Source organism: Cryptotermes secundus, unplaced genomic scaffold (assembly GCF_002891405.2).
Source record: "Cryptotermes secundus unplaced genomic scaffold, Csec_1.0 scaffold523, whole genome shotgun sequence".
NCBI lineage: Eukaryota > Metazoa > Arthropoda > Insecta > Blattodea > Kalotermitidae > Cryptotermes > Cryptotermes secundus.
This window is the reverse complement of record NW_019734360.1, coordinates 263,050-288,763: the sequence shown is the minus strand read 5'-3', so window position 1 is coordinate 288,763 and position 25,714 is coordinate 263,050. Positions and strand designations below refer to the sequence as shown.

Genomic DNA, 25,714 nt, shown 5'->3' with positions numbered 1-25,714 from the left:
GCGCTCGGTAGACCGAAATACCGAGGCGATATACCGACTGCGATAATATCGCCTTCCTCGGAGTACCGCGCCAGTGTGCGGACCTCCATTTACCGCAGTGTAATTAGATATCGTCCCGTACCATACCGAGCTGAGTATCGCTTCTGTGTGTGAGAGCCTTAACCCTTTAAAGACCGAATTTCTTCCAAACTAAATATATAAATGCAGTCCGTACCTCACAGGAAACACATTGTGTCTCCGCTACAAAGCCCAGCCGGCAAATGCTGTTTTGGGAAATATCCGATGCTTATTGTGAGAACCATATGAAACACACAAACACACTGTATGGGCAGAATGCAGAATTCTAGTGTGTTAAACCAGGTCGTGCATATAGTTACCATTAGGCTTTAAAAGGTTAATCACACTTCGTTATTAATAGTTCTGTAGTACCATCATTAATAACAAGAGGCATGGGAGCAATACTTCTGCCCCTACCACTAGTACCTGTCCATTTCTGGGGGCACGCGGCGCAGTAGTTGGTTATGGCACTATTCTACAAGCCCAAAGATCGCGGGATCTACTCCCAATGAATTCATTGGATTCTTCAAATGACCTAACCCTTCCAGCCGCACTATGCCCCTTGAGTCGACTCAGCCTCTTAACAGAATTGAGTACCAGAAATCTTCATGAGGGTAAATGGCTGCTGGCGCATAAGGCTGACAGCATGACCACCATCTGTGAGCCGATTGTTTAGAGAAAATTTTGGAGCCTCGACGTCTCACAACCCTATCGGCCTTCTCCACTTGTTGCAGGGATAGTTTTGCCTTTACCTGCCCATCTCTACCCGAATCGGGGGCACGAGAGTTTTAATAATGTAGGATTTTGATGGCCGTCCATTTTATTGTTTTTCATGTGAGGTATGGAAGTGGATCCAGATTGCGTGATCATAACCCCCCCCCCTCCCCCGTGAAATGCCAACGGGTACGCTCGAGCTATTAGTTTGGTATTTCCTTCGTCATGTCAACGTAGATGGAAGCGTGTAATGGAGAAGTTGTTATTAGTGTATAAATGAACATCAAAACATCGACCTTTTGATGGAACCTTTAGCGTCACTCGGCTGTGCTTTCAAGCCGCCGACGTCACGACGCAACCTTTTCGTCTCTGAGCTGAGGTGACCTCTTCATTTATTAGGTATCTAAAGCCTGCAGTTTATTGTTCTTAGTACGTATTCACTTCTGGAGCTGAGCTTTTCTTGAGAAGCCATCAGTTATGAGCTACTAAAGAACTTCCCAACATTTTATGGAACCCAAAGGTTTATTACCGTGTTCACAAAATCCCTCCACTGGTCTCATTCCGAGCCAGATTGGTCCACTCCATACCATCACATCCTATCTAAGATTCATTTTAATATTACCTAACCATCTGTGTCTTGGTCTTCCTAGTGGTTATTTCCTTCTGGCTTTCCCACCAATATCCTATATGCATTCCCCTTTTCCCCATTCGTGCTACATGCCCTGCCCATTTTGTTCTTCTTGACTTGATCATCCTAATTTTACTTGGTGAAGAGTACATGTTATGAAGCTTTCATTATGCAGTTTTCTCCAGTCTCTCGGCACTTCATCCCTCTTCGGTCAAAATAGTCTCCTCAGCACCCTGTCCTCAAACACCCTCAGTCTATGTTCCTCCCTTAATGTCAGAACAGTTAATAATATATAAAAATTACTTCTGTTGCATCTTCGCCTCTTTCAGCCTCCGTGGATATACATTCGTGTGCCGTGTAAGTATTTTAGCGTTCAGAGATGTTACGCGCTTTCAGACCCCGCTGCCATTGTTGCTTTCGTCATAATTCATTTCGCTTTATTAAGTTTGACTGGTGTAACACCCACTGAAAATTCAACAAGAAGTTTTCATTCTATGAGGTATAAACGCATACTTAACCTGGGTACTAGATACGGGNCCCCTCTTTTCTTCCTATATGACACCTCCATGGCGCTCATACTACTACTGCTGACTGCTTACTTCCTATGACAGACCACCGCATGGTGCGTCACAGTTCCTTAAACGCATCGTGCACTTTTTTCGCATCCGTTGACGGTGCGGCAACAGAGCGTCACCGCACCGCTCGTGTGCAGGGAGCCTTAATGAGCACCTTCACTTCCCTCTACCGCTTTAACCGCCGCTCAGTCCGTCAGGTTAATTGTGTTGGCCCTCGCCAGCAACGTTCCTCCTGAGCCGGGGATGCAAGTGCGCAGGCCATGGTGTCTTCTTAGCAGCAACTGGGTTGGGGTGGGTTACCCGTTTCGAAAAGGTCCATAACAGATTAAATGTCTAAGCTCCCAAAAGAATTTTAGTGTACGTATATCGATTTTGTTTTTATTAATTCAAAATGACTACATACTAAACCAGGAAAAGTGCGCGGTAGACTGAGACTTGTGTGCGGGAATGCGACGTCAGCTGCGCGGCCGGGCGCGGGCAGCTTAAAAGGAGCATTGCTACAGTCGTTCTTGGTTTGGAGTCCCGCGGGACTCATGACTCTATATTGGTGTCTCCATTAACCCCCCGAGATAGAACTGCCTGCATTGATTGGCTAGAGGCTGAGTGGGTCATCGAGCCGGTGTCAATATTGTGAAGCCAAAACTATCTTTCCCCTTTTGGCAATCGAACGATTCCTCAGGTTTCCGGCCCGCAGTCTAGTCACTGTTCCGTCTGAGCTGACTCGGTCTCTCCACCATCACCATCATCATCATCAATGGCTCTGCAGCCCTTTGTTGGACCTTGGCCACTTTTTCAGTTTCGTAATCCTGTACACAGACTGTAGGACTCCTTGGACGGGGGATCAGCCCGTCGCAAGGCCGCTACCTATACACAGAACAACACAAACACGGAATAAATGCATGTATACATCCATGTCTGGAGTAGGATGCGAACCCACGACCGCAGTGTTCGAGCGGGCGAAGACAGTTTATGCCATAGACCGCGCGGCCACTGTGATCGGCCCTGGTCCCTCCGCCGAGTTTGAATTTGAGATACGTATATGCCTTGATATATAATCGAAATTTGGCCGGTCCATACAGTGGTATGAATTGCATCAGGGCTGTCTTTTGTTTATGGTTATAAAACAGTGTTTCCTTCGCACAGCGTTCCGGTGGTCAGGAAGGAAGTACTCTGTCATGGGAAGTCGCTCGTTTTCCAGGCCTTTGCGTCGAGCTCTGACTCATCAGGGTTCAGGGAAATACTTTGCTTCTTATAATTTAAATTCGTAATGAGATTGTCGTCATTTACGCCATGATAGTCATTTTTTTTATAAGTTGTAGGATTTGAGGTGCTCACAGCTGTTGTTATGAACAGTACTTATCATCAGGGACATAACGCCATGTAGTCCTTTGAAAGTCAGCCGACCTTTCGGAGGAACTTATCGCTTCCATCTTCAAGGTCGAAGAAACTGAGCATGCCACCTGCTTTCACTCTGGTTTTTTGCTTGGCTTATTCTTCGACCCTCCAGGAAGATGACTGTTTTCCGCGATGTGAAACCGTGTAGTCTTGTAGATAAGCATTTCGGAAGACCCTGCTGCTTCAAATTTCTGCCTTGAAAAAGGAGACAGCAAGTTCCTGCGAAATGTTGGGAGCGATCTACCAGACTACATGGCAGACTACATCCTTGAAGGCAGTAATTTTCAGTTACCGCTGGAAGAACCTCACAGAACTCATAGAGAGGAAAATTGCAGTCTCTTTGTTTAATTGGAAAAACGATAATTAACGCTTTAAATTACAGTGGCAGTTAATTCACATAGGCCAATAGGCCCACCACCTGCTTTAACATCAAGAAGCTTTGCATTATACCCGCAGAATGTTAAGATTCTTTGAATCTTCCCTTAAACAACTCCGTCCGATTTATATTTATAATGCAGAATCATCGTGTTTTCTGTGAAGCGCAAACTGGATTTTTTAGCCTACCTTTCATGTTTTGATAAAGAAAAAGTTAGTCTTAAGAGATCATTTTGCTGTGTGTCCTATTAACTTTTGAATGCGTGAACCAGTCTTTATGAAACTTGGTATGTGTATCATGGCACCTGAGCCCATCTCAACGGCGTATTTCACAAACCCCTCGTATCAATTTTTTGTGTCTATTCGTATCCCCTTATCGTTGCCGGCAACGGTTTGGTAAAAACGTTACCGTGGCAACGAATACACGCAACAACAATTGGTTTACACGTCGTATCGAAAGAAATTAGGCTGTTCTTGTTTCAGGTTTCAGAGGGTTAGAACAAATGCAGAGCGGGCTGTGTGCTCGCATCTCTCCAGACTTTCCTTATTTCGTGGTCTCTCTGAATGGGGACATTAAAGCATCTAATTATATTTTTCAAGCGACCTGAATTGTGATGACACAGAAACATCACACTCAAACGATTTACAAATAAAAGAACTACCTTGAAGCCCCTACGGAGCCGGGATAATACAGTTGGTATAGCGACTGGCTACGGGCTGGAAGACCGAGGGGTCGGAGTTCGAGTCCCGGCAGGGTCAAGAATTTTCTCCGCGTCGTTCAGACCGGCTATGGGGCTCACAGTTTCCTATCAAATGGGTACGGGGGGCTCTTTCCCCGGGTTAAAGCGACAGGGGCGTGAAGCTGACCACTCACCTCCAACCAGTGCCGAGGTAAAGAATAAGTGGTTTTATGCATCCACTCCCCTATACGTCTTCATGACGTAGTGCTTAATTAATTAAGCACAGAGAGAACTTTATCTTTACCTTGAAGTCTCCCCCCCTTTATTTCGCAAGGGCTTGTCACATTTCGCTTACATTATATTGAAATAACGCATGGGAAATCCATCTTCTTTCTGAGTACGTACCATCTGGCCCTGGCAGCGAAACCGTTAGAGCAGTGAAGATGGATAGGAGAGACGTTAAATCGCCTTCCTCTTCTCAGTTATGAAATTTACATCTTTACACCGTTTTCATCTTGTAGTTTGAATCATTTTTACGGAGAATAGCCATATGTATCTGTGCCTCTCACAAAGTTGCATTTGCATGGAGACTGTATATAGGCCCTTGGAACGTAAGCACTGTGTGTATTTCAGTATAGTGTATGTACGCTTCTGTTTGATAAGATATTGTCACGTGTTAGGAGGTTTGTGCATGATAGGTTCTGGATTGGATGATGGGATAAATTGTCACAGGTGGCACAGCGCTATCACTGATCTGCACATTTTACAATTCACCGTTAACACACGCACTAGGAGTCTCAGTCTTCACAAGTCGTATCCTGGCGACGGATTTATGCCAGTCTTAGTGCAACTACAGCACATATGAAGTCTTCTTTTCACAACCTAATTTCTTTCTTGCCATTATTCTTCAACTACCAACACAGTTCAATTGCTCTGCTCCGAAGCTCATACCTAGCAGGCTGGAGTCTCGAAATTCGACTAACTCTTATCAACTTTACTCTTGTTTATAACCCCTTTGCACGGACTACGCAGAAAACAGCCTTTATATTGTTAGGAAGGCGTGTTTACAGCGCCGCTGCATAGTAACGAAGCTATTCGATTGTTGTAAGATTTGAGGCTTTCACGGCCGTGACTATGAAGAAAGCAGTCTTCTGGGATTTGGCACCGCGTATATGTGGTGTTAACCGACGTTTCGGAGGAACTTATCGCCTCCATCTTCAGGGTAGAAGGAAAAATATAAGAAATCCGCAAGCGAAGAGACCGTGAGAACCGGTAAAAGAGTCTGCTTTTACCGGTTCTCACGGAGGCGATACGTTCCTCCGAAATGTCGGTTAACACCACATATACGCGGTGCCAAATCCCAGAAGACTGCTTTCTTCATACTCGATTGTTGTTTGCGTGTTCGTTGCCGCGGGATGTGTTTACCGAGTCGTTGCCTAGCAATGAAAGCGTATTCTGATTTCACTATTCCGGCTTTCGGGCTTTCCAAAGGTAATTCTGTTTTTATCAGCATTAATCCCGCACCCGTCTGCAGGAATGCATAATTTGGTAGCCGCTCTTACGCTGTAAATTAAATTACCCAGTATTGTGACACATGCTTAACTTCAGGGCACGCTACACGAAATTGTATGTTCCAGTAATAGGAAATCAGTCTAGCAGCGTGTTGTGTTGTCTGGTAGAGGGAACAACGCACAAGCAAGGGGCAAAATTACATATTGCAGAGGTAACACAACAACGGGCTTACGAGTAGAAAAACAGGCTGCTGCAATAAAACATCTGAAGAAAAGTATACAGATCTGAACAAGTGGAGGACACCCCTTGTGAAGTGTAATAAGAATTTTACAAAATGTAAAGGAAAATTTTAATATATTTGATTTAAATTAAGATAACTACAACGTGTGCTAGGGCATGTAGCACGAATGGGGGAGAAGAGGAATGCATGTAGGATATTGGTGGGAAAGCCAGAAGGAAAGAGACCACTGGGAAGACCAAGTCGTAGGTGGGTGGACAGTATTAAAATGAATCTTAGAGAGAGAGGATGAGATGGTATTGGTTGGAAATTCTTGAGTAGCTGCAGATTTGTCGGCTCCTCCAGAAGGGCTCAGCTCCGTAAGTAAGTCCAGCCTGTGACCTTTCAGCGCCTACCAGTTAGACTACGATTATGACGTTATGAATCATGAAGCGTGCAGTTGCATATGCGACAAATGGATAATATTAGTGCAGTGTAGCAGTTTTCGCATAGTAAGACAACTGAAGATGGCCATTTAGGGCCGAAACATGTGTCGAAAGTGAAAGTGAAAGAAAGAAAGAATTTGTTGCATTGTTGTCGGACTGTGTAGTACATAAACAGTTTTAGATATTGTAATACAACAGGATGCTTAAATACAGGACCAGGAAAATAATTGTTATTCATAACTGTGGTCACTTTAATTCCCTTGTATAGGTCTGAAGCCGTTTCCACATGTGCCGAGCTGCATAGCTGATGTTTCTGTCACATTTTTCTTGCAATTCAGGGCTGTTAAAAGGACGCCATATTAATTGTGCAGTCATCTTAATTGTACAGTACTGCGTGACAGGAGCTACACTGCACAGAATTAGGTCATCTGCTAATTAGAAATGATTATTGCACTTCTACGAACATTGCCATGCTTTTGAACCGAACTGTTATCAATAAAAGGAGGGAACATCTAAAAGGAAAAGTGTTCGTAAGGAAAACAAGCTAGAACTGTCCCTGTAACGGGCCGTGGAGGTCCATAGCGCTGTGAGACGTCGAGGTTCCCACATTTTCTAGACAGTCGGCTGACAGACGGCGATGAGGTTCAGTGGAAGGAAAGAATAGGGAAATTCCTACGAGACGAAGTGTTTGAAACTAGAAGAAGCAGTAAGATAAAAAGCTAAAGTTGTGCCTGTGCTTAATTAAGACCCCACCACGAAGCCGTATAAATGTAGCCTCGCCATATTTGACCCCAGCATTATATGGAGGTGAGTGGTCAGCTTCATGTCCTGACCGCATTAACCCCCCAGCCCACCCCCCAGGGAAAGAGCCCCGGCATTTATTGGATAGAAGGCTGGGTGGACCCTAGGACTGGTCTGGACGCTGTGGAAGAAAAATTTCTTGCAGCTGCCGGGAATCGAACCGCGGCCCGTCGCTATAGGGAGAGAGCTGTCCCAGCTCCAAGAGAGATGGGAGAGGAATAGAAAGATCGACTATCAAAGAGATAAAGTGAGTGAAGGAAAAAAGAAACAGCAAAATGGAAAATGCCCGGGGGTCTGTGTAAAGACAGATTTAAGAAAATTTGGTGCAGTTGATGAAGGGTGAGAATGAGAGCTGTCCTATAGACAGGTGAAAAGCTTCCTCTGGCGCAGTGCTGAACATTGTTACTGCTGGGCGAATTTAGAGAGTCGGAAATGCATACTGTTGAACTGGTAGCGCGTGAATCCAGCTTTACTGATGATGTAATTCGGAACGTTTATTTCTCCAGGTAGCACTTCAGTACCAGGCGTTGCTGGGCATGTTTGCGAAGTCTGGAAGACATGCAGAATTTTATCGTTGAAACACATCTTGGAAAGCTTTCAGTTAGACAAGAAGTTCTACTTACCTTCGACACGACACGAACCGAACAGAAAACAAGGCGTCCAACAGTTTTATATTGTTTCTTGTGGATGTGTTGCAGCGGCAACGTTTTACCGAGCCGTTGCCTAGCAACGATATGGGATACGCATAAAGACAGACCGATGACAGTGATTTATGTAGTACTCCGCTGAGATTGGCTCAGGTGCCATGTTATACATACAAACTGCTTCAGGCATTCAGTAGTTAATAAGGGGATACGCAGACAGCATGGTGATCTCATAAGCTTGGTTTTATAATGAGGGAAGTAGGCTAGAAATCGATAATGGGATGGCACCGTAACACAGAATAGGTCTTAGGAATGTAGGTTGTGATACCGGTGGAGATGGGAATAGATCAGGATTGTCTCCAGTGGCGGTCTTTGGGTTTGATGTTGTTGAGTCGTCTGGTTTTGCCACCGTGTTATCTCTTGAAGTTGGAGGCCGCACCTTTCGACAGATTTTTTTTTCACCCTTCCCCAAGCTCCAACTTTGGAGCATAGGATTGATTTCTCACTTTCTTGATCATTTTACAGAAGATAGGACTCCTTGGACGGGTCATCAGCTCGTCGCAATGCCTCTACCAAAACACAGGACAACACAAACACAGAATAAACACATACACACACCAAACATCCATGCTTTATGTGGGATTCAGACACCTCTCGACAGGATAGAAGATCAAAATTGTGTTATTAATAGCTATACTTTATTATAGATTGCCCAGCAATGCGAAACGTTGAAGAGAGGCAGCACTGAAATGCATCAGAGCACTTAATTCCAGGAGTTTCTCAGTGAACTGTGACCAGATCGGTGGAACATAGCGAATCTTCACGGAGACTTCACAGTCCGGGTTATAACCACAGATGTTAGGTGGAAGTCACAGGAAGCGTGCTCAGAAACCGCGCAAATTGTGTTCCGTCGAAGTCATGGTGTCTTGCACCTCCCAGAAACTGTACACGGTAACGTTTGATGTTACCACTTAATGTATAAGAAACGGTTTTATGATACGTCTCTGAAACGGTACTTTTATTAGTGTACTTCATGGAAAGAAAATAGGCGTATGAGATTGCCTTGTTATGTATGTTTTTTTTCTTTTAGTTTCACACGGCGTCAAACGCCAAACCATATTCTGCCCCAAATCCACCGAACATTGCGAAAACGTCTCCCCAAAAACGAATGTGTTAATAATGTGTGTAACATAATTATGTTACGAACGTCACAAACCACATGTATGTATTAATCTAAAACATATTTTGTTTAGAAAGGATTGCTGACCTTGTTTTTTTTTTTTTGTAATTTTTCTTCTCACATTCTTTTGCTGAATGTATCAGTTACATTCTGTCTGGAAATTTACATTATGTAAATATGTAATTCAGGGCCCGGATTTTGATGATATGTCCTCTTCTTTTCCTTTTATCCTATGCGATGCTCTTAAATATATAAATCTCGGATATGAGCTGCTGGTTACAGAAATGTAAATTTTATAGCTAACTTTTTGACATTTTTAGGTTTAAGGTCGTTTTTTCATTTTGGGGATATTTTTTTTGGTAAATTTTTGGACTTTGAAGGGTATTTCTTGTCAACTTTGGCCATCTTAGGGAATTTTTCTTCATATGTTTTGTGAAATGTGAATAACATGGAAGCGAAATGTTCTTCCTTTTCTCCTTTAGGTCATTTTTCTGGATTTTCCGGTCATTTTATAGGTCATTTTTTGAATATTTTCAGGTCATCAAAATCCGGGCCCTGCATATTACATTTTTGGGTCATATTTTACGTCATTTTTCTGGATTTTTCGGTCATTTTATAGGTCATTTTTTAAATATTTTCAGGTCATCAAAATCCGGGCCCTGGTAATTACATTTCATTGAGAGATATTTTTCGTGAAATCTGTTTTTGGTTCCCTTTTTTGTGGGGTTCGGGCACGCGTTAGCGTAGGCGGTTGAGGCACTTTGCGTCAAGCCGGAAGATCGCGGGATCCATTCTCGATGAGGTCATTAGATTTTTCAGTTGACCCAATCTATCCAGCCGCACTATGGCCCCGTGGTCGACTCGGCCTGTAACAAATGAGTACCAGGAATCTTCCTGAGGGGTAAAGGCCAACATCCTCACCACCATCTTTGAGCTGTTTGTCTAGAAAATGTGGGAGCCTCAACCTTTCACAACCCCATGGGCCTCCACGGCCAGTTACAGGCATAGGTTGCCTATTTTCTTGTGTGTCAGATTTTGAGGTGTGTGAGGCATTGCCTGTCACATACTGCGGGTTTGAATGTCATTTAGTTTTATTTCAAATTTAATTGACTTTAAAGCGCTTCTCCCTTACACCTCATAACGGAAACACGACATACTTTCCGGAAAGTTGGGTTTGAGAACCCCAAGACAACGGACAGCGCCCAAAATAACGATCATGTTTGTTTGTAACATGACGACTGTCAGAAACAGTAAGCGTTTGAGCAGGGACTTCGTGTTTGAAAGTGTTGCGCGTATAACGCAGTGCGTACCTGCGGACACAGGTGTATCATGGCCTTTTGTATTCAGGAAACACATGTGATTGGTAACACTTTCCTGAAATGTTATAAATGGGACCGGGGGTGAAGCCGGAACACTCACCTCCAATAAGTGCCGAGTACAAGAAAACGTGGATCTGTACGTCAACTTCCCCATACGCCTTCATGGCGTAGTGCTTAGTTAGTTGGTACAGAGATAACTCTACCTTTACCTTTACCATACTGAGACATGGGCCCACACGGAAGTGAAGGTACGCTTACCGTGCACTTTGTAACAGCCATCATATTCTGGTCTGATAACTCTCCCTGCGACAGTGACAATATTGGACATGGCATGTATGGCATTCGTGTGTTACAGCCATGGTTGGCTTGCGGGCGCACACTCAATATGCTTTCTATATTGTAGTCTCGGTTGCGACACCGTGTTTTCTGGTAAGTGGTTACCAACGTTTCGGAGAGTTGCGTAACCCTCATTCGGAACTCGGAACTGAGGATGACTATGCTGTCGAGGGCCAGCAGCAAATTACCTGACTGAAATACTGACTGACGTTTCGGATGTACGTAATGTCTCCATCTCCAAAAATGCAGGCCGTATTTTTCTCCGAAACGTTGGTAACAAACACAGAGATGCCTGCTTATTGCTGATTTCTTGGTTGGCTTATTCGTTCCTGAAGATGGAGGCAGAATGTTTCTCCGAAATGTCATTTGACCTTTAACAGTCTACACGGCGTGTTATCTCAGAAGATAGGACTTAAGAATTGTAGATTTGTGTATATTTTAACATTTACGTTTTTAGTTTGGGCCATAATTGATGGATATGTGTTATGAATACAGGCTGTTTTTATATTGTTATTATTATTATTAGTGGGGTGAGGCACTCCACGTGGTACAGCGGCCACTGTTGGCGTGTTGTACCAGCCCCAGATGGTGATTGTGGAGCAGTTGGTGGAATGAAGATTGGCAAGGGAAACCGAAGTACTCGGAGAAAACCTGCCTCAGTGCCACTTTGACCACCACTAATCGCACATGACCTGACCCGGGCTCGAACCCATGCTGCCGCGGTGGGAAGCCATCGACTAACTGTCTGAGCTTCTGCGCAGGCTTACGGGCTGTTATTTGCATCATTGCAGGGAAATATGATTCATTTTGTGGACATATTGCATCGTCCATTTTTTTTTAAATAAAAGACGGCAGGCAGTGCGCCCAATGCCGTCTTATCAATGTACCATCGTCACAAGCTTTAGATGTTATGAATTTCAGCTCGGTACAGATTCCGGTAAAGATATTGTAGCGGAAATTTTAGGTGTTTCTTGCCACAGTTTCTCGTAGAACTAGATTAATATTTGAATAGAAATTGTTTATGATATTGAATTTAATTGGCATTAATTTGTTTTAATGACAACGGCGTGTTTGTGCTGTATATACGTGCTTACGTAAGTGACGGAGCGAGCCATGCACCGGACATAGGCTAAGTCTAGTATACTTGGGGGGGGGATAAGCATATTAAACTTTATGGCGTTTCCTTTCCTTAAAATCATAAAGGTTTTGTGTTTTCTACGGAGACACTTAACTGGTACAAACTTTTATCGCAATACAGGGTGTCCGTAAATGATTTATACACTCTTAATTTGTTATACGAAATTAAGTATTACAGCTACCGTATTTACGCATGTATAGGCCGCAGCACAGTTTTCAGACAAATTATAGAAAAAATAATTTTCTTGGAATATTATTTCAGGAGTACAACACCCTGTATTACTAATTATGAATATAATTTTTTTAAAAGAAGTGTTATTTCGAATATAAGCCGCACCCCAGTTTTCCTCTTGAATTTTTGGCAAAAAATGTGCGGCCTATACATGCGTAAATACGGTATATAGTTGTAACTGATGTCATTTGAATGGCAAACTCTGAAAGTTTGCATGCCCTAAGGATGCTCAGCGTGAGCTCCAGTTGTGAGCCGGCAAATGTCCCGTCTGTGATCCAGGCTATCCCATACTCTTTCTAACGTATTCTTGTCAGTTGTCTCCATGGCTGCGGTATTCATCAATATCCAGTGGCAGAGGTGGCACAAACAGTGGTTTCTTTACATAACCCCACAGAAAGAAGTCATACGGCCCACTGAACAGTAGTGCACGATTTTGTTTTCCTGTACCCAATTACGCAAAAGCTCTTCTGTATGGGAGACGTCATTTCTGCTAATTGCGGAGCCTGGCGGTAAAGATAGGTAATTGCCAATTTTGAGATCTCTTAGAATTTGACTTTCCGGTGATACCGGCTATATGTGAGAAGCCGGCGTAGCATGTCGGTATAGCGACTGGCTACGGGCTGGACGACTAAGGGGTCCGTGTTCGAGTCCCGGTACGGTCAAGAATTTTCTCTTCTCCAGATCGTCCAGACCGGCTCTGGGGTCCACCCAACCGGGGACTCATTCCCCGGGGGTAAAGCGGCAGGAGCTTGAAGCTGACCACTCACCTCCAACTAGTGTCGAGGTCAAGAAAATGTGGATCTATACATCCACTCCTACATACGCCTTCATGGCATAGTGCTTAATTCGCTGAGCACAGGGACAACTTTTACCTTTACCGGCTCTATGTGGGTATGCTTTGTAAATTCCTCGTATTTTATCCCCCGAAAGTGGATCAGTCATTTACGAACACTGTATATCAGGCATGTCCAACTTCAAACGGGTTGTGATCGACTTTTTAGTGTCAAAACTGCCAGTGATCTACCACCCTCTCCTATCGTCGTACCTGGCTTTAAGTAAAAATATTGGTAAAAATAACACAACACATGATGTTTGTTGTATAAGCAACATACATTGAAAGTACAGACTTACCTTGTTCGTTAGTGAGGCGTCTGGGCCTGCATTTCATCCACCAGCTGTTGGAAGTCAGGTGAGTCCTGGGTGAGGGCCAGTTTCAGCCAATCCTGGAGATGTTCATCTGTCTTGTTGGAGCGTTGTTTACTCTTTGTCATTTTTAGGTAAGAAAACGCAGATTCACGCAGATAAGTTGAACCGAAACAGGAGGGTAAAAATTCGCTGCATTTTTTAAGTTGGGAAATTTGTGTCTAGGCGCTAACTCCCAAAACGATTCTTGTCCAGCACGAGTCTTGAGAAAAATGTAATTTTTAAGGATTAATATCTCATTTTCAAGAGATGCCTTGCTCAATGGGTAATTTTCACAGATAGTACGTAGCTGCAGTTTCTTTAACGTTTAAATTGAATTACAAGTGAATTTACATGCTTTTCACGTATAATTTCCTTATAGGCCTATGAGATCGACCAAAAACCATCCCGCGATCGACGCGTTGGACATGCCTGCTATATATCAAGACACCCCCAACTAGTGTCGAGGTCAAGAATACATGGATCTATACATCCACTCCCGCACACGTCCTCATGGCGTAGTGCTTAATTAGTTAAGCGCAGGTAGAACCCCCACCTTCTATACATTTATGTGGAAGTCGGGAAGAATTATGTTAATTGGTGATTGTCATCCGATTCTGTGCAATGACACATCTCTGGACTTATGTACCGTAACAGGATAAGGCAGTCGCTCATTGACAGGTCATGTCACCTATCCCGTTCCCCCCTCTACGCTGTATCCATGTCGGCTTGCGTCGGGTATTGTCGGGTTACGAGGCTCCACTGGCCGGCAGCTAGCGCGCAGTCAGTCGGTGTAATGACTCTCTTGGTTGCTGTTGGTGAAGAGATGGTGTAACCGTGAATGAGTGCGGATTGCGTTTGTTCTCTTGAGATGGGCCTAGTCTAAGATGCTGACTGCGTCAAGGGCAACTCCTACTGCCACGAGAAGGCACAGACAACAACAGGGCCCGCAGGAGGGGATCGACCACCTGTTTCTGCTGCCTGAGCGTGTTCTCAGTATGGACAGCGCGCAGTTGCGGCAGGATCTTGCGGGCCTCGATTTCAGTGTCCAGCTTCTGCAGACGGCGCCCCAGGGCAACGTGTGGCTATGTAAGTTGTGCAGTTCGTCCTGCTAGTAACAGTAGGTTCAAACCCAGAAATCAAGTGAATATACATTTATGGGATGTAACACCGTGCAGTCTGGTAGGTACCAGCGTTTCTGAGGAACCCACAGCCCCCCTTCTTTAAGATAGGAGAAATGATGCTTTGATCCTGAAGATGCACCTTCTAAACGTCGGTATAGCGGCTGGCTACGGGCTGGACGACCAAGGGGTCGGACTTCAAGTCCCGGTGGGGGCAAGAATTTTCTCTTGTCCGTGTCGTCCAGACTGGCCCTGGGGCCCACCCAGCCTCCTATCCAATGGGTACCAGGGTTGTGAAGCTGACCACCCACATGCAACTAGTGCCGAGGTCAAGAAAACATGGATCTATACATCCACTCCCCCGTACGCTTTCATGGCGAGGTGCTTAATTAGTTAAGTACAGGGACAACTTACCGTTTACCTTTACATGGCGTCGCCTCCCAGAAGACCATAATCTTAAAGTCCAGTAATCTTCATATAGTACGAATTATGGAATTGTGCCAAGGCGAATGTTCGCGATAATGTAATGACTTCGGTTCCGAACTGTTTTAAAATATCGACAGTGGAGGCAGGCTACTCCGAAACATTGAGACATTTCTACGAAACTAAACAGAATCAACTTGTTTACCATATTATGCGGCGTCGTAATCCACTAGGTTATAATCTTATAAGCGTGTCCATATACATACAAGTAGATCTTAGTCCGTGTCGTAGCGTAGTTGGTTGAGGCACTATGATACAAGCCGGAAGGTCGCGGGTTCGAATACCGATGAAGTCAGTTGATTTTTAAATTTACCTGATCCTTCCGGCCGCACTATGCCCCTGGGGTCGACTCATCCTCTAACAGAAATGAGTACCAGGGATCTTCCTGGGAGGTAAAGGGCGGCCGGCGCGTAAGGCTGACAACCTCACCGCCAACTCTGTGCCGACTCTCTAGAAAATGTGGGAGCCTCGACATCTCAGAACCCTAAGGACCTCTACGGCATGTTGCAGGGATAGCTTTACCATTTATACATAGCTCATACTAAGCTTCGTGATATAGACTACGCGATGGAATTGAGCCAAGGGAGAGACACAATGGATTCTCATTCAGCTAAATATTAAAATTAATTAGATAGCGCTGTATGATGCCGGATTTTATTGCAGAATGTTATTAGCATCGCATCTTTGAGGACAAGACAGAATATTCGAGAAAGTGTAGTTCAATTTCTGTAAATGTTCTCAGGATCTGAAGTGCAGTTACGTCTGTGGCAGATGTCCAAGTCTTATTTCAGTCTCTTCGGGGTCTTCGAATGCCTCGGGGCACGAAACATTTTCCCCCCTCGCCATGATTGTTATTTCGAACCCTTTGCGGATGTAAGCTCATTTAAATGATATTGTCACGTGTATGAGTGATTGTAGACGGGGTTTTGGGTTGGATATCGGGTTTATTGACCACTCATACATACTACTCTGAACAAGCAGTTACAGCACCGTCGCTAAACTCCATAATTCACAAATAACGACAGCACACACCAAGTCTTCACCAACCGTTTCCTGGTAACGGGTTTTCTTCATCTTCCTCGCAGAAGTCCTGTCTGAATGGCGGCACCCTTCAACCGGGCTCTTTTCTTCATGGACTCCGGTACAGAACTGACTTGGTTGTCCCATTTTTCTTCCTTATAAAACCTCAGCACGGACCGCCCAGATAATACCGTTCATGCTCTTATCCTTCGTAGCCGGAACGTTTACCGAGCTGTTTCATAGCAGTGGTCATGTATTAAGAATCTGCTGCGTAGCAAACGACATCGTTCTGTTGTGTTTCGCGGTTCGTTGCCTAGCAACGAGTGTTGTTTCGGAGCCGTTAGCTAGCAACGGCTGTTTCACTGGCTTCACATTTCCTGCTTTGAGCAAGTATTTAAAAATATATTTCCCATCTGACAGAAGAGATCGTCTGAAGAGTGCAGTCTTTATCGTAGTAATGCCTTGTAATTGAAGTCCACCGACGTTTCGAAGGAACATTTCCACCTGAAGACGGAGACGATGCGTTTCTCTTGTAACGTCTGCGAACTTTCATCGAAGTGCGCTACGTTACAACCCAGAATACCGTGATCATAGCCACCTGTGTGGGAACCTCAAATCCGACACGTTATCTTCATTTATTAATGCTTAGGAAAGTAATTATTGTCACATGTATTAGTGACTGTAGACGGGGTTTGGATTGGTGAATGGATTTATTGAACGCTCACAGATCGTAATTATAGCAGTCCCACTGATTAACACACGCTGTAGATTACTGTAACTACTTACTTACTTACTTACTTACTACCATAGCTCAAGCGGTTAGTCGCTGGCTTCCCACCGCGGCGGCCCGGGTTCGATCCCGCGTCTGGTCAAGTGGGATTTGTGGTGGACAAAGTGGCGCTGGGGCAGGGTTTCTCCGAGTACTTCAGTTTCCCCTGCCAATCTTCATTCCACCAACTGCTCCACAATCACCCTCACCTATCATCTGGGGCTGGTACAATAGGCCAGAAGTGGCCGCAGTACAAGGGACTTAGTCCCACCCCACTAGCGATAAAAAGAAATACTTGCTAGTGGAGCTGAGCCCTTCTTGAGGAGAAGCCAAATCTGCAGCTACTCAAGAATTTCCCAGCATTTTATGGAATCCGAAGGTTCATTATCATGTTTACAAGAGTCCTCCATTTGTCCCTATCCTGAGCCAGATCAATCCAATCCATACCATCCCATCCTATCTCTCTAAGATCCAGTTTAATATTTTCCACCCACCTACGCCTTGGTCTCTGCAGTGGACTCCTTCCTTCTGGATTTTCCACTGATACCCTATCATCTCCCCCATTCGTGCTACATGCCCTGCCCACCTCATCCTTACTATAACTACAGCACACAAAAGTCTTCGATATCTGCTTTCGCTAGTCGTTGCTTTGTTACGAATCTTAGCTGGTTAACACTTCACATCTGAACACTCAGTTATTGAACTGCCTTCTCAATTCTATTACGACTGAATCCATCTTTGCACGGCTCCCTGTATAGTCTGGCGGTAACCATGGAAAATGTCTGCTGTCTGTTGTCACGGAAACGCGCCTTATATTGAGTTAATCTGTAGGGATCTGCGCTCGTAGCAACGTGTGTCAATCCCGCCTGAACATTCTCTATGTCAAGAGTTCGTAACTTACATTTTCGTATCCATGGACACGTTTGTGTTTAAGAATCGTATCTGCGCTGAAACTTGTTGTGAGTTCGTTTATAGTATGTCACATGCCGTATGTCACGAAATTCGCAGATGCACTTTGTTGGAGAAATTAGGTTTCTAATCGTACAGTAGTTGGTACTTTGAAAGAATTGTGATTCCGCAACTGGTCTGGTAATTCGCATAGTGGGGGGGTTGGAGTCCAGTTGGGTCCACTTGGAACGGCGGCCACCGATTGGCCTATTGTACCTGCCCCTGGTGATCATGATGATGGGAGAGTCTGGTGAAATGAAGATTGGCAGGGGAAACCGAAGTACTCGGAGAAAACGTACCCCAGCGCCACTTTGTCCACCACAAATCCCACTTGACCAGACCCGGGTTTAAACCCAGGCCGCCGCGGTGGGAAGCCAGCGACTAACCGCCTGAGCTCTGGCGCGGCCCGTGGTCGGGTAATGCTGTCAACTGGATAAAGTTAAGTGGTTGTTAGCGAAATGGTTATGATTGGACGTGCTGCCTAAACATTAGCTTTAAGGGACAGGGGAAAATCACCGAAAAGTAATCTGGATATTGAGTTTCCGATCTAGATTCGAACTATGAACTCTTCCCATTTAAAACATGCTCTTGTTGTGAGTCTTGCGCACGCAACTTCCGAGTGAATTTCTCGCTGCCTCGCTACAGTGAGCTTCTTGTGCCAAGCCCAATGCATACCTGCGTCGTGATTCCAAAGGGGGATAGAACTGAGGGTATTCGTACCGAATATTTATTTGAGAGGCTTATTTAACGACGCCGGTATGCAAGCTAGTGGTTCTGAAAACTCTTCGAATCCGCAGACCCGCTAACATCGCATTGCACTTTCATGAGCCTCCACAAGCCTCGACAATAAAATTTGAAACATCTGAGCAAAATACACGTAATTTATTTGAAATGTTTTAATGTTATACCATGTTTGCAGTATGTTTAATAATTGGTACTGTTTTTTACCTCGTCTCATGAAAATGGCTAAAGCGTAACTCGAATAGTTAATTGAAATATTTTATTTTTTTTATAATTTTTATCTTAAATTTTTCATTTTTATTTTCAAGGACAAAACTACATTAATAACTATGTAATTTTAGAATCCAAATATAAAAAGTTACCAGTCATCATATTCAAACAGAAATTTAAAACAGTATTATTAGAGTATTTTAGTGTGTATTTATTAGATATATTTAACAGGTAGTATTCGCTATCAAAAATAAAACAAATTGTAATCATGTGGATCCACGTTAAAATACAGTTCAAGTACTAAGACGGAATTCTTGTAAGTACGCCTGATGATGGCCTCTTGAAGGCCGAAACATGTAGCGCAACACCTTTGCACAATAAACGAATAGTGGTACAATACATTAGTATCGATTTGTCTTTGTTTCCATCCGTACAAATTATTGTTGTGTAACGGCCCATTTGTTACATCATGACACACAACAAGGTGCATGCCATAAAGATCAAGGATGAGTTACAGATATCCGTACGCAATTTCGGGCCCAAAATATTTGTTATATTATTGTTCCAGATGAATTTTTGTAAAATATTAAAAATATTTAATATTTTTTTCCGTCTAGCTTGTAATAAAAGTAAAAAGTAAAGTAAAGGTATCCCTGTACCAGGCCGTGAAGGCCCATAGGGTTGTGAGACATTAAGGGTCCCACATTACCTTGACAATCGGCTCAAAGATGCCGGTAAGGTTGTCAGCCTTACGCGCCGGCCGCGCTTCACTCCCCAGGAAGATTAATTATTAATTCCTGGTACTCATTTCTGTTAGAGGCTGAGTAAACCCCAGGGCCTAGTGCGGCCGGAAGGATTAGGTTAATTGAAAAAAATCCAATGACCTCATCGGGACTTGAACCCGCGACCTTCCGGCTTGTAGCATAGTACCTACCTTGTAATATGAAGGCAGAAACGATTCCACTGACCCTCTGGCAAGGTATCGCGGACCACTAGGGGTTCGCAGATCCCCCTTTATAACCACTGAATTAGAATATGTAGCGTTAGTTGATGGAACGGGCAATTAATAGTGAACTGGAAAACATATAAGGGGAAGCGGTCCTGAGCCAATTTGAGGTACTTGTTACTATGCAGCCTGAGCTATTCTAGCCGCTCCAAACGTTGTTATGGCTGTTGTAGAAATGTAGGCTCTATCTGCTCTTCGTTTCGCCGTCACCGAAATTTACCCGCGGATATTGATATTTGGTTTGAAGAGGCCAAATTGTGTCGTCGCACAGTCACTACACAGGGACTACCAGTGTGAAGTCGAGTGACGTTTTGTTCATATACCTGTGTTACACAGGCTATTTTTTGGTGCGGAGCCCTTTTGGTTTTGAAAAAGAAAAATACTTTAAAGATTTGAGGTTTCCACGGCGACTATGATGAATGCCATCTTCTGGGAATGTGGCACCGTGTAGATCTTGTGTGAACCGACGTTTCGGAGGAACATATCGCCTCCATCTTGAGGGTAGAAAAATCCTCACTCGCGGATATTTATACGCTGAAGATGGAGGTGATACGTTCCTCCGAAACTTCGGTTCACACAAGATCTACAGATGTCACATCCCAGAAGACAACATTCTGTCAAGAAAAATACTTGACTAAGCTTATTACTAGTAAAACGCGTGTGTTACCAATCAGATCACGTTTATGTTCTATCGAAATTCAAAGGAGAATCCAGTCGTGCGCTGTGAAGCATAGCGTACTCGAATTGAATGTATTGTTTCGAACGGAAGTTTATTTTGACATGTTCTGTTTTCAATCCTATTTTAATAATTTCTTTGGTGCACTTTTTTAACTGTTCTACAGAGTGTTTCTTAAATGCAGTTCAGTAGCGGGATATTGAAGTGAACATATCCCACAATCGGAGCAACTTCTGTTTCCCGTACGCGAATGGTAGTATTTATTCAAGAGTTCTGTAAAATTAAAACAAGTAGTTCTGGGAAGAAGTAATCGACTAATTTCCTTTGATAAGGCACGGGCCGCATAAAAGACAACGTATCCAACAGTTTTCTTTTTGCGTGTGTACTTGTTGACGCGGTAACGCTTTTTACTGAGCCGTTGCCTAGCAACGATAAGGGATACATATATAGACACACAGACCTTATGGGAGGGATTTATAAAGTACGCTGTTGAGATGGGCTAATGTGCCATGATGTATATACCAGGTTTCATAAAAATTGGTTTAGGCGTTCAAAAGTTGAGGGGATAATTTACAGACACACAGATAGCTTGGAGATCTCATAAGCCTACATTTTTTTAAATAAGTAAATCAGGCTAATTAGTCGTTAGAGAAGTTATACGAGGATGGCCAGCGCGAACACTGGGCTCCGCGGAGCACAGGTTGGGAACCATTGCCGTAGAGTGTATCCTATTTCCTTTCGTTTCGCCCGACTGGTTGAAGGCTATCACAAAATAGCAGTCCACTTTGCAGAACAAGCTGCTGTTACTTCGTTTTAACGAACTAGTACGAATTGTCACGTTGTTTAGTGTGTGTGACAAAGAAGTGCATGGAATTGTTGCGGAAGAACCTTGAGAAAAAGCAGTAAGCTTGTCACGAGTTTGCCTAAGCAGAGTCGGCAGCGTACGTGATGTCACACGGTTCTGAATGGGGAGATCACGTATTTATTTATTTGTTATTTACTTAACAACGCTGTCAGTGGTTCAGACTATAGCGAAGAATAGTAGAATCAATAGTCGGAATTACTGAGTTTTTGAACTTTTCACATCGTCCGGTGTTCAAAAAACACGAAAGAACATTGGGTCTGTTTCCGTCCTCACGTAAAGGGAGACACACCTATTCTGTTAGAAAGAGAATGAATGGGGAATACGTAATTGTAAAGTGTGTGGAAGGGTTCGATGGTGGCCGAGTGTGACGTACTACACCAGGACTGAGGAAAACCTTGAGAAATATCAAGAAAACTGGTCTCATGATCAGTTTTTGGATCCTGGACTTACGGAATATGGAAGATTGTTACACACCCATTACGAATTCGAGTGGTAAGTGGTAGAAGAAGCTGCATATACTACATTTCAGTATTTTCAGAAAAGCGATGAAGAAATTAACTGAAATTGAGGTTGGCTGATTGCGTGACTTGATTGCTAGTCGCAACCAGTGGTCACAAATGCGGCTGATAATGCTACTGATTACGACAGAGATTAGTATGATGGCTTTTAGTATCAGAACTATAGACACTCGGTAGTGCATTTGGTTGAGGCATTATGCTACAAGCCGGAAGGTCGCAGGTTGAAGTCCCAATGAGATCATTCAGTTTTTTTTTCAATTGACCTAATGCTTCCAGCCGCACAATGGCCCTGGGGTCGGCTCTGCCTCTAACAGAAGTGAGTACCACGAATGTTCCTGGGGGCTAAAGGGCGGCCTGCCGGCGCGTAAGGCTGACAACCTCACCGCCATCTTTGAGCCGATTGTCTCACAACCCCATGGGCCTTTACGGCCTGGTACAGGGATAGCTTTACTCATATATAGCTTCGTTGAGTACAGTTATTGACACATTCGACATTACCTATCGCCCAGTTTTTTTTTATTTAAAAACGTTTCGGAGACTGGACTTTTGTCTCGTTCCTCAGGTGAAAGCCTGCTTAGTTGGGCCCAGTCTGTAGTTAGTCCCAATCTCCAACCCTGGAGACAGAGTCCAGTCTCCGAAACGTTTTTAAATAAAAAAAAAACAGGACGATGCATAATATCCAGAAAATCAATAATTTTATTAATATACCATCATCATAAACTTTTACATTTGAAATGTGGTTACTGGTTCTGTACCATACATTTGTATCGTATGGCAGGCCCTTCTTGAGCTAGTGAATTAGTGNTCCCACCCCACTAGCAATAAAAAATAATGTGTTCAAGTATTTGTGGAAGGAATATGGACGCAGTCGTCAGCGGGTACTGGGTCTGTTACGTTACAGCCATTTCAGCACGTGTAACAGTACAAAGGACGCTAAAACATGAAACTGGAAGGGATACACAGATTGAATTGTGTAAGTTAAATAGCGGCTCCTGTGCTTATATAAAGCTGTCCTGTAACAGGCCGTGGAGGCCCATAGGTTTGTGAGACGTCGAGGCTCCCACATTTTGCTAGACAATCGGCTGACAGGTGGCGGTGAGGTTGCCAGCCTTACGCGCCGGCCACCCTTTACCACCAGGAAGATTCCTGGTACTCATTTCTGTTTGAGGCTGAGTCTACCCCAGGGCCATAGTGCGGTGTGAAGGGTTAGGTCAATTGTAAAATCCAGTGACCTCATCTGAAATCGAACCTGCAACATTCCTGCTTGTAACATAGTGCCTCAACGAACTACGCTGCCGCTTGTCATCCCGTGCTTATGTATGGTAATGAAAACTTGTCTGTGAATACAACCGAAAGGAGGAAAATTGGATCAGTGAAAATGGCTTTCTTAAGGCATGTCTCAGACATAGCAGAGGATACACAATGCATTAGAAACGTATGCTTTAGAATACAGAATCGAATACTGCAAAAACAAGCGGCACAGTAACATCTTAAGGTGGACTCTTCAAGACTGACCCCAGAAGTTTGGAGCTGTTAGCCAGATGGACGAAGAAGTGTTGAAACTAGCGGGAAGACGGTGGGGCGGAACAGGCAGCAGATGCTGATAATGACTACATTACATTAATGTCAACTTGATAAGGTATTTATGACATAAACGTACGCGTTTTAAGAATTATTATATTTGTGTGCTGGGAGGAGCTGAGTTGTACCGAGCCCGGGCCAGCATACACCCACATATCCAGGCTCGTATGTTCAGCGGACCCTTGGAATTGAGGCGAAATGATGGATTTCATTGTGTTCCTGGTATCTTCAAAACTTCTGGACATAGCTAGTTTTTCATGCAGTGGATCGTTAAGCTTTTCATTGGCGCTAATACTTCGAGAATTTTAATTTAAAAGGCGCACTTGTATTCCCTCAATTGGTTGTTTAGTGGTTATGACGTCATGGCAAAGATCTGTGAAATGCAGACAAGATGCGTACAGTTTCATGTGTGCATGCGAATGTATTTTACGCTAGTAGTTAACCTTACGAAGTCCAGTGGTTACTATACATTACCACGTGCTTTAACACACTAAAACTGTATATTCTGCCCACATAGTGTATTTCATATTGCTCTCACAATAAACAGCGACAGTTTCCCCAAACAAAATTAACCGGCTGATCTTTGTGGCACAAAACATAATGTGTTTCCTGTGAGGTACGAACTGAATCTGTATATATTATTTAGAGTCACCACATAGCCCACAGGGTGGCATGAACGTAGCATAAGCTTTGGCCAAGAGGCTTTGTCGCCATGTATGCATGAAACGCTAGTCGGTGACGCATAAGAAGTGCTCTTAATAGTCGGGATTCCTGTAAATTTATTTGACGAAACCCAAAGACGACCACTCAGTGAAACAGTAGAAGTTGCGAAAACAATGGGCGTATTCATGATTGGCCTTGTTTAGAGACAGACTTCGAAGTAAATGCGATTCGTGTGTAAATTTAATCCGGACATTCACAATAGGATGGTTCCGTTCTGTGGTTCTTAGATGGTATGCAAACTTCTGTGTGTCATGTTTTAATACTCCTTACCCTGTACTTAGCCAAGTGCTGGGTCAGAGGTGAAACCCTAAAAAAAAAAAAAACAAGATGTGATAGTGTGCTGCCTGATCAGGTCTGTCTCTCACCTCAGAAAGCAGTGTTGGAAGTGTACGGATCAGTGATTATCAGGGGAAATCCGAAGAAACGCGCAAAAAATATGGTCTAAAGTTTTCTTGTCCACCATTAGTCTCACACGAAGTCACCCGTGATCGAACCCGGAACCCTGCGGTGAGAGAAACCAGCGTCTAATCACCTGCGGTGTGGGACTGATTTTTTTTTGTTGTTCTTTAATTAAAATTCTCGTTGGAACAGTCAGACGATGTTTTTTTTTTCCTTTGGTGCTACAGCCCCAATTTGGGCCTTGGCATACCTCCATGAAACTCTCCGTTTCACTTCGGTTTGCTAGATCTTACACATTCGGTAGGACTCATTTCGCGGTTGATCAGCTGGTCTTAAGGTCTCTACCTGTACACAAACACAGTAAAATACACATATACACTAAACATCCATGCCCTCAGTAGGATTCGAACCCGCGGTCCCAGCTTCCGAGCGAGTTAAGACAGTGCATACCTTAGACCGCTCGGCTACCGTGACCGGCCAGACGTAAATAGCGGAATGCCATACACGCACAGATAGAATTGGTAAGGGAAGGACAGATGTGGACTGTGTACATGAATCTGTCACTTGTGTGTAAACTGCTTTGTTACGTCCCGTGTTACTGTGCAGCATAAGCCTGTAGTTCCCGCTGTTATCAGTTTTCCCGTGCGTTCTCAAGGAAAGCTGTAGAAGTGCGCATAATAGGTTCGTCGTGTATGTATGTCTTCACTGCCCTTTTGTAACAATCCGAGATCCAGAACTGATTTTCATAAATGTTGATATTGGGGAGATTTGGGTTAAAATCGGACAAGAATAACGTGAATAGGACCCAAAAGTGTGTGATGACGGTACATCAGTACAAATATTATGTTTCTGGACATTACCCATCGTCTTGTCTCTATCTAAAAGCACCGTTCTGTTTATATTACGAAACAACGTTTCGGAGAGTGCATTCTGGCACCCTCTTGAGGCGAAACTTTCTCAGTTGGGCCCTATCGATAGAGCTAATTCCTGTTCGTAGCAAGAACATATACTTTACATAACACGTACATCTGTATATCTGCACGCATCTCGAGATTAACTCACTTAAAGTTTATCGGAGTGAAAAATATTTCGAAAGCGTTGTGAAGAAAAATGCAACACGTTTTATGCCCAATGCACTTTGTAAATCTTATTTTTTTTTAAGATAATCTGAAGGAACAGAAAAAAGAATCGTTAAGCCTACGCTGTGCGTACATTTCCTAAGTT

At 43.8% G+C, this 25,714-nt stretch overlaps 1 protein-coding gene across 11 annotated transcripts in view; it reads left to right on the top strand.

The window, feature by feature from the left end:
* Nucleotides 1–25,714, top strand: part of LOC111868862 (MAP7 domain-containing protein 2) — a 210,648-nt gene that overhangs the window by 44,140 nt on the left and 140,794 nt on the right. For 6 of the 11 annotated variants that reach the window (XM_023859893.2, XM_023859890.2, XM_023859889.2 and 3 more), the window contains exon 1: nucleotides 14,220–14,519. The exons of 3 other annotated variants lie outside the window; for them this stretch is intronic. In XM_023859893.2, coding sequence (XP_023715661.1) covers nucleotides 14,318–14,519 — 202 coding nt within the window. In that variant the 5' untranslated portion in view covers nucleotides 14,220–14,317. Of the gene's footprint in view, nucleotides 1–14,218; nucleotides 14,520–25,714 lie in introns of those variants that run through there. 2 more of the 11 variants (XM_023859897.2, XM_023859898.2) reach the window with 2 other exon arrangements.